Below are 9,629 nucleotides of genomic sequence, written 5' to 3'. Positions count from 1 at the left end.
ATGAAGGACCTAGAGTAGTCAAGTTCAAAACAAAAACAATGGTGATTTTCTGAGGCTGGACAAAATGCTATGGTTAAAACATACAGACTGAGCAAGTTATAATTTTATATTTAAAAACATCATATATACATACAACTAAATATGTATATAAAACTAAAGAAAAAGAGGCCTCGGATTTGAAAAGTCAAGGAGTGTCTAGAAGGAGGAGGAGGGAGGAAATGGGAAGGAGTGGTGTTTGAATAAAAAATTGGCCCCCACGGGTCCATAGGGAATGGCACCGTTAGGAGGTGTGGCCTTGTTGGAGGAAGTGTGTAACTGGAGGGGGGTGCAGGCTTTGAGGTCTCAGAAGCATAAGCCAGGCATAATGGCTAACAGTGGTCTCTTCCTGCTGCCTGCCTTCTTCCTTCGGCTATTCTCAGCTCTGTGTCCAGCACCGTGTCTGCCTGCACACTGCCATGCTTCCTGCCATGCTGAAAATGGACTAAACCTCTGAAACTGTAAGCCAGCCCCAATTAAATGTTTGTTTGTTTCTAAGAGTTGCGGTAGTTGTGGTGTCTCTTCACAGCATTAAAACCCTAAAACAGGGGAGAACCTATGAGATTATATTATCTCAAAAAAACTATTTAAAAAAAAAATCTGTAACAAGACTAGATGTTAAACTACAGCCATTTATCTGAGACATTTCTGCATCCATCTGGTTTGTTCAAAGTTATCAGAACTGGGTGCTGAATAGATTTTGAAAAATATTCAGGCACTTTTTTAGTCCGAAATTATGATACATTTTAATCTCTTAATTCTCCCAGTTATAATGGTAGAAGGCAGCAGAACACAGTGATACATGGCTTTAATGTCAGCACTTGGAAGACAGAGGCAGGAGGATTTCTGTCAGTTGAAGGCTAGCCTAGTCTACAGAGTTGCAAAGCTCTTGAACCGTCATTTGTTCTTCCCAGGACTTCTAGGTAGGTCTTCTGAGAAAAGATTAGTCGTCTTAAACAAAAGCAAGCAAGCAAACAAACAAAAAACCCTGTTTTAGAGTCTTATAAAGAAATAATCCCGCTGGACTTGGTTATGAAGAAGCTAGCTACTTGGAAGGGTGAAAGTGGACGATCAAGGTTCTCCCTAACTTACTTACTGAGCTCAAGGCCTGCCTGAGCAACTCACCCTGTCTGAAATAAAAGCCAAAACAGGGTCGGCTTGTAGCTCCCTGGGAGAACCCCTGCCTGGCACGTGCAAGGAGCGAGGCTCAGTCTGCTATAGCAACAACAACTAAAAATTATCTGCACCGTTAGTGACACTAACAAAGCCAAGAGTCGTCTTCCGTGTGCTCCTTTTCACTTCACTGGCCGCCAGCCGGACACGGAGGGGGCCTGTCATTGTCCTCCTCTGCGGGTTACCAATAAAGTTGTTACAAAGTGACCTTGAGCGTCTTCCCCCGCCTTCTCCATCCGGGTGCTGCGGCGCGGATAAGAGCCGCACCGCGCTTGCGCGCCCAGCCCCACTGCTTCGACCTCTGCCGCCGCTGCTGCCGCCGCCGCCTCGGGAGGTAAGCGGAGGTAAACGGAGGGCGCGGGGCCCGAGCCGGGGCGGAGCGGGTCTCCCGGCCCTGTCCACCGGGCTTGCGCCTCCTGGGCACGCGGCCACGCCGACCGCCTGCGCGGGGCCCCTCGGGGCCAGGGTGGCAAGGACAGGCCCCTAGGGGGACACTTGACCTTAAGCCTCTTTTTGCTCCGCAGAGAGGAAGCGGGAGAGGAACCCACGTCGCCTGTCACCTAGATCCACGCCGCGCCGCCAGGAAGAAAGATGTTCGCCTGCGCCAAGCTCGCCCGCACCCCCGCTCTGGTGCGTAACCCGGGCCTCGGCCCAGCGTTCACGCCGAGGGACCGGCTCTCCTTCACCCTTGCCCCGATGTCCTCTCCTCCCTCCCTCCCAACCCTGGGGCCCTCAGATAGTTCCCGGCCATGTGTCCCCCCCGAGGCCTAGCTGACAGGCCTTCTGGGCGTAGGTCACAGCCTCCTTGCTCGTGGAGCGCGCCCCTCCCCCACCGCCCGGTCCCTATGGAGTTGGGGTCGACGCGAAGGTCGGGGTGCTGAGAAGTCAGGAAGGGGCCGCTGAGGCCTAGTTGCCTGCCCAGCGTTTCCCATGCGCGTCTGTAGGTCAAACTCGCCGCTGCAGAGGGAGGGACTTTGCTTCCTTGTGTGGGCGGAGAAAGGTGTTGGGGATCCCCGAAGCTTGCTTTTTTGGAAGCTTTAAGTGAAGTCTGAATCTAAAAGATTTGTCCTAGAGAATCGGGTCCTGGTTCTGGAGGGATTTTCTGTGACCTTAGTGTCCGTGGACACTCAAGGGCAGAGAAGCCAGACAGCCAGATGTCCTTATAGTGAGAGTATTGCACCGGAGGTTAAGCTGACATCAAAATGCTTAACTCTATAGTAAATTTAGAATTAGTGGGTATTTAGGAATCCTTTGGAAATTGTAGGAGCTTCGTTAGCTGCTGGACTGTTGTAAGTGATCAAATCATAGCGACACTCTTAGGAGCCCACATAACTTACTTGAATTTACAGCACTACAGTTACTGAAACTTCCACAACACTCAGTCACTTGGTAACTAATTGGTCTTAGGATTTTTGTTTACAAATAGATTAGCTAGAATGGTCCATGGTTCATTAGCATAAAATTTTAGGTTGGCTTTGTGTATGCACGATGACCAAAAGCCATGCTAATTGCAGAGATAATAAATCTCTGTTCTTTCTCTTCTGCTTTCTCCTTTAGAATTTAAAGTTGCACAAGAGGTCACTGCAGACTAATATGTACTCTTTAATACTTGAAATTCTTTCTTTTCCTTCCATTAACAGATCCGAGCTGGATCCAGAATTGCATATAGACCAATTTCTGCATCAGTGTTATCTCGACCAGAGACTAGGACTGGAGAGGTAAGTATTAATAACAGAAATTAGGAAACACTGTCAATAAGTCTTACAGTGTTGTTATCATGAAGGGGTGTATTAATGGGTGATTTCTTTCCAGTTTTATTAAATAATATGTAGAAGGTGAGCCACTGAGAGGAACTTTTGGCCAGCACAACCTCCTGAATTAGCAAATAAATATTTTAGGCTGTATTTATAGTTTTGAGTTATCTGTGCTTAAGATTAAAATAGCCACGATTATCCAAAAAGGCCCGCTTTGTTGAAAAGCATATTCACTATTCTATTTTATACTTTTAACAATCCTAAGAGGTATAGGTATTGTTAACTATCTTATACGAGATAAGAATTATATCAAGCTCTTGGTTTTCTTTTTCCTTGAGCCATACAATTATTTATTCATACCAAGCTATAGTATAAAGAAGTTAGTGGTTTTGGCACTATAGTAGTTAAAATCTGTGTGATTACTGAATTGACCTTTGCCTTATTTCCTCTTCCCAGGGCTCTACAGTTTTTAATGGGGCCCAGAATGGTGTGTGTCAGCTGATCCGAAGGGAGTTTCAGACCAGTGTAATCAGCAGAGACATTGATACTGCTGCCAAATTCATTGGTGCAGGTGCTGCCACAGTAGGAGTTGCTGGTTCTGGTGCTGGTATTGGAACAGTCTTTGGCAGTCTTATCATTGGTTATGCCAGGTAATCATGTCTGTCAGAGTAAGGTGAAGACTCAGTGGGAAAGTATAAGTGGAAAGAGGGAAATGATGAAATAATAGTAGCCCCTTTGAATGAAGTGTCTGCTGTGTCTTGTATTATATTCTGAGCTGTGTGTGCACTGGTCACTTAAATAAATGAGGATAGAGCCGGGGACTAGGGAACATGCCTATAACTCCAACCAGTCAGGAGAGTCAAGAGGATCACAAGTGTCAGGACCCCTCAAAATGGGTGTAAACTAAGTATTTATATTTGCATACGAAGATAGCTCCCTAACTTTATGCCACATGTCTAGGAGTGGGTAAAATACTGAGAGACAAAAGCACAGTGGTATAGGAGATAGCACCCCCATAAGACTTGCAAAGATCCCCATACTAGACATCTGACCCTACCATTTACCCAATGTGCTGACATTAACATTGCTTCAGAGTAACAGTCATCTGTGCTGTGTCTCTTTTAGAAACCCTTCACTGAAGCAGCAGCTGTTCTCATACGCTATCCTGGGATTCGCCTTGTCTGAAGCTATGGGTCTCTTTTGTTTGATGGTTGCGTTCTTGATCTTGTTTGCCATGTAACAGAAATTACTGCCTGAAATGTTGGCATTCATAGTAATTACGGATGTAATTCTGTGTATCTTGCTGTGACTCCGAAGACTGTAGTACTGGTGTCATGGAAATATATGTTATTTCCACAGTCATTTCATTAAAGATGAAAACTTTAATTCTTGCTGTGATTTGTACTTGTATAAGTGTGGATCATCATAAAGATGATCTGTTGAGGTAGGTGGTTGTCCAAGTCAGAGGAAAGTACAGCAGTTACCCTGGTTTTGAAAAAGTGCTGTATGTGAAACATTGAAAAACACTTAGTGAAGTAGACCAAGCAAAAGACCCATAGTGTGTGATTTTGTTTGTATGAAATAGGTAAGTTTGTAGAGACTAGGCCAATTATAAGTTATTAGGAACTCTAGGAACATGGAACTGTGGGTGACTGACTGTTGGTTGTGGAGTTTCATTTTGGATGATTGGTGCTGGAACAAGGTAATAAATGCACAAAACCATCTAATTGTACACTCATTAAATGGTTACCATAAGCCAGATGGTGGTGGCGCACGCCTTTAATCCCAGCACTTGGGAAGCAGAGGCAGGCAGATTTCTGAGTTTGAGGCCAGCCTGGTCTACAGTGAGTTCCAGGACAGCCATGGCTACACAGAGAAACCCTGTCTTGAAAAACCAAGAAAAAAAAAAAAAAAACCAGTAGGTGAATTTCCTACTGTTATGAGTAAGCATAGATGTTTGGAAGGGCTGGGAGTCATTTTCCAGGGAAGAGATCACTTGAGAACACTGCTTGTCTCCACCTTACGCTAAACCTTGAGTAGCAAGAGGACCATCTAGTGATTGGCTCAACTGAAGACTTGAAAGCAGAAGAGCACTGGCACAAGAAACATTGCCAGGAAACAGTGTGAGCTACAGGTGAAAGGTAGGCTGGCACACAAATGCACAAATTAGCAGATAAATGAGTTTTATCATGTGATCACAGAAGGCCATTCAAAACTTGGAGCTGAGCCGGGCATGTTGCGTACACCTTTGATCCCAGCACTCAGGAGGCAGAGGCAGGCAGATTTCTGAGTTTGAGGCCAGCCTGGTCTACAAAGTGAGTTCTAGGACAGAGAAACCCTGTCTCAAAAAAACAAAACCCCTTGGAGCTGTGGTTTAGAATTATTTAAGGAAACCAAGATGGGGTGGTGCTTGTGTGTGTCTGGGAGGGAGAGGCCTCTGGATCTCTGAGTTGAAGGCCAGCCTAGTTTATAGTTCCAGAATAGCCAGAAGAAGAAAGACCAGTGTGGAATGGCTTGAAGTCAGCAGTACCAGTGGCTACCACAGCAGATCTTCTAGTGATAAATAGGATGTTGTGTGGCAAGAAATTTCCTGGGGAGATGGCAGGTAAGGGACCCATGGCAAAACAAGTATGGTTACTACCAAACCCTAACTTGAACCAATGAGTTTTATTGGGATTATTTACACGAATATGAGTGAGGGGTTACTATAGCAGAGATGTCTCAAAGGAAGCCGCATCACCAAAGCCTACTCCGGCACCCATGACAGCTCACAAATCTAGGAACCTAGAGCACACTGCAGCTTGTGAGCTGTTTACCTTCGTGCTTAAGAAACTTCCCTACAGGATGGAATGTTGCAGTCCCCAAGGAAACTGTTAGACACAGAGGCCTTAGTCTAGGATGGTGGCCACGATAATTATAAAGGAACTTCACAGGACCGGAGAGATGGCTTTGTGGATGAGAGCACTTACTACTGTTGCAGAGGACTGGAGCACTATTCCCAGCCTCAGTATGGGGGCTCACAACCATCTGTCGCTCCAGCTTCAGGGGATTTGAGCCCTCTTCTGACTTTTGCCCACACCAGGCCCACATGTGGTGCACATATACACACAGGCAAAAAGTACATACACATAAGATTAATTTTTTTTTAATTTTAAAAATAATTCTTAAAAAGAAAATTTCAGGGCTGGAGAGATGACTCAGCGGTTAAGAGCACTGACTGCTCTTTTGAAGGACCTGAGTTCAATTCCCAGCAACCACATGGTGGCTCCCAACCATCCATAATGGGGTCTGGTGCCCTCTTCTGGTGTGTCTGAAGAGAGCAATGGTGGTATACTCATGGATAAAATAAACGAATAAATCTTAGGAAGGGAAGAAAGGAAGGAAGAAAAAAAGAAAGAAAGGAAGAAAAAAAAGAAAGAATCTCTAAAAGTAGTATTGGGACCTGCCTAGATCTCTAGGGCCAGTCAGGAAAGGCAAGGGTGTCTATTCCCTATCTACTGAGTACTACTGAGAAGAAAGGCTTCACACATATACTGTCAATACTCAAAACAAGCCTGCAAAATTAGGAAAAATCAGCTCATTTCCCAAATTATTTGGCCATTGTTTGGTAATACCCAGATCTGAGTTCATAACTCCCTGGGTTTCAGAGCCCATGCTAGGATTTTCAATATGATTATGTTCAGGATGCCAAAGAGAAATTGATTTGGGGAAATAAAGAATTTTGATTTTTGTATAATTTTAAATATGAGAATCTTACAAGTAGACTTGGTCCTGTATAGAGGGGACCAATGCAGTGTGCCTAAAAGCTGTGAATACAAGGTCAGAGCGCAGGGTCTGAGAAGTAGCTCAGTTCAGAATGTGTGGCTCAGCCAACAACTGGCTCCACAGTCAGTTCTCTTGGGAGAACTGCTACAGTGGCTGCTATAAATAAGGACACTAAGAAAACCCACTTGCGTTTTTGATGTCTTCATTCTCATGACTAATTGAGACTTGTCTACAGGGGTAGGATTGGTAAGGTGGAGTAGAGAGTAGAATAAAGCACATTATTTGAGAAAATGATGTTGAATCTCATTTGCAATAATTGTAGGATTTAATTTCATGACATTTTCCTTGGTGTCTTAGTTAGGGTCTGTGTAACCCTGGCTGTCCTAGAACTCACTCTGTAGACCAGGCTGGCCTTGAACTCAGAAATCCACCTGCCTCTGCCTCCCAAGTGCTGGGACTAAAGGTGTACGCCACAACTACCCGGCCCTTTTTTTTTTTTTTAGGTTTATTTATTTTGTATATGTGAGTACACTGTCACTGTCTTCAGACACTCCAGAAGAGGGCATTGGATCCCATTACAGATGGTTGTGAGCCACCATGTGGTTGCTAGAATTGAACTCAGGACCTCTGGAAGAACAGTCAGTGCTCTTGACTGCTGAGACATCTCTTCAGTCCCAAGGCAATCCTTATAAGGACAACATTTAATTGGGGCTGGCTTACAGGTTCAGATGTTCAGCCCAGTATCATCAAGGCAGGAACATGGGAACATCCAGGCAGGCCTGGTGCAAGAGGAGCTGAGAGTTCTACAACTTCATCTGAAAGCTGCTAGCAGAATACTCACTCCCAGGCAGCTAGGACAAGGGTATTAAAACTCACACCTCTCAACAGTGCCACTCCCTGGGCCAAGCACATACAAACCATCACACTTGGTCTTTGTTCAGCTGAGCTTCTCTTTTGACTTCTCCTAAACAGCATTCAGTGCCTGTCAAAATTCTCTCCAAAAGTTAGCTCATTATGACTTGAATTAGAAGCCAGTAGTGATTTGTCCAAAGAGAATGTGGGAAGATATTTAATGTGTAAAATATATTTTACATACAGGAAAACTGCACATGAAAGGCTAAGCATAGTGACACACACTTCATTTCAGCACCTGGGAGACAGGCAGGTGGATCTCTAGGGATTCCAGGTCAACTTTGACTAAAAAAGGAAAAAAAAAAAAAAGCTTTTAGTCAAACAAAAATTTTTTAAAACAGAAAGGGGATGGTAGAATTGAAATTTCTAAGACTTTTATTACAGAACTCATTCAATAATAAAATAACTGGACACTAGCTAGTGAATACTCTTTCATACTTTAGATTAGTGGTTCTTAAATGTCAGTTGTGACCCCTTTCTGAGGTTTCAACAGCCCTTTCATAGAGATCACAGATCAGATATTCTGAATATCAGATATTTATATTATGACTCATAACAGTAGAAAATTACTTTTATGAAATAGCAACAAAAATAATTTTATGGTTGGGGTCACCATAACATGCTATGATTAAAGGGTCGCAGCATTAGGAAGGTTGAGAATCATGGTTTTAAATAGAGATTTGTTTTTGTTTTGTTTTTTAATTTTGTGTGTGCATACACTGCCACAGCTTTTTTAAAATAATTTTTAAGATTTATTTATTATATGTATATGAGTACACTCTAGCTATTTCCAGATACCCCAGAAGAGGGCATTGAGTCCCATTACAGATGGTTGTGAGCCACCATGTGGTTGCTGGGAATTGAACTCGGGACCTCTGGAAGAGTAGTCAGTGCTCTTAACCACTGAGCTATCTCTCCAGCCTGAGGTTTTATTTTTTTTTTAATTGATAAATATTGAAAGCATCTTGTTTTCTGGGGGTAGGGAGGTAGGGGAAGGGGGAACTTACTGCTCTTTCAGAGGAGACCTAAGTACAATTCCCAGTTTCCACTTGAGTCCGCTCACAACTGCTTCTAACTCACATCCAGAGGATCCAACACCTGCCCTCTTCTGGTCTCTAAGGGTACTGCACTCAAGTGCACAGAGACAGACAGACACCCACACCCACACCCAGAGAGAGAGAGAGAGAGAGAGAGAGAGAGAGAGAGAGAGAGAGAGAGAGAGAATGTATAGCTCTGGCAGGCCTGGAACTTATTAGGTCCACCAGGCTGGCCTTGAACTCACAGAGATCTGCCTGTCTCTGCCTCCCAAATGCTGGGATTAAAGGCATGTGCCATTACACCCACCATTTTTTTTAAGTAGCAGAACCTACTCCATGAAGATAACTACAGAGGTTGGTAACAAATTTGTAACAAGCTTAATTACTCTAGTTTTGTGAACTGCAACAATGTTAAGAATCATGTTAACTGTTATGAAGAGCAGAGAAGGTGATCACTGGCAAAAGAAATAACAAAAAGTCAGCAGTTAAAAGCATTGCCTGTGCTTCTGGACCTGGGTTCAATTCCCAGCACTGACATGGCAGCTCAAAACTGTAACTCCAGTTCCAGTGGATGCAACACTCTCACACAGGCATATATACAGGTAAAACACTAATGCACAGTAAAGAAAATAAATATTTTTTTTAAGTCAAGGAAGCTGTGGAAGGAAAATGAATAAATATGTTATTTAATTGAATGACCTGTAAAACTGAACAAGGTAAGGAACAATGGAAGACAATGAGGGAGAAAAACTACAACAGCTCAAATCCTTTGGCTTCCGTAACATTGAAGAACCATTTCAGTAAGAGCTACAGGCTGACCAAGCAGTTTCGAGCTTAGAACTTAAGAGATGATTTAGAGTTGACAAATTTGTGGTTTCTGGCTATGTAGATAGTTCAGTGGGTGAAATGCTTGCTGTGTACCCACAAGGACACAGCAAGCATTGCAGCTACT

The 9,629-nt window shown here is 43.7% G+C and overlaps 1 protein-coding gene across 2 annotated transcripts; it reads left to right on the top strand.

Moving 5' to 3' along the window:
* Positions 1-1,435: 1,435 nt before the first annotated feature.
* Atp5mc3 (ATP synthase membrane subunit c locus 3) lies at positions 1,436-4,349 on the top strand. Of its 2 annotated transcripts, none has more exons than XM_021151525.2 (5): positions 1,436-1,543; positions 1,734-1,839; positions 2,850-2,927; positions 3,420-3,613; positions 4,089-4,349. In XM_021151525.2, the coding sequence occupies exons 2-5, from the start codon at positions 1,801-1,803 to the stop codon at positions 4,201-4,203; spliced, it is 426 nt and encodes a 141-aa protein (XP_021007184.1). In that variant the 5' UTR covers positions 1,436-1,543; positions 1,734-1,800; the 3' UTR covers positions 4,204-4,349. The 2 variants fall into 2 exon arrangements, with proteins under 2 accessions (XP_021007184.1, XP_021007191.1); XM_021151532.2 differs by having other exon boundaries at positions 1,457-1,553.
* The last annotated feature ends 5,280 nt before the right edge of the window (positions 4,350-9,629 follow it).

The sequence above is a fragment of the Mus caroli genome, chromosome 2 (assembly GCF_900094665.2).
Source record: "Mus caroli chromosome 2, CAROLI_EIJ_v1.1, whole genome shotgun sequence".
NCBI classification, from domain to species: domain Eukaryota; kingdom Metazoa; phylum Chordata; class Mammalia; order Rodentia; family Muridae; genus Mus; species Mus caroli.
The sequence above is the reverse complement of the archived record's forward strand: the minus strand, read 5'-3'. Positions and strand labels throughout refer to the sequence as shown.

Excerpts from the sequence above, each read along its gene's own strand:
- Atp5mc3 (XM_021151525.2), top strand. The coding sequence starts at position 1,801 with ATGTTCGCCTGCGCCAAGCTCGCCCGCACCCCCGCTCTG. Across the intron at positions 2,928-3,419 it reads CAGAGACTAGGACTGGAGAG|GGCTCTACAGTTTTTAATGG; the intron begins GTAAGTATTAAT and ends TCCTCTTCCCAG. Across the intron at positions 3,614-4,088 it reads CTTATCATTGGTTATGCCAG|AAACCCTTCACTGAAGCAGC; the intron begins GTAATCATGTCT and ends TGTCTCTTTTAG.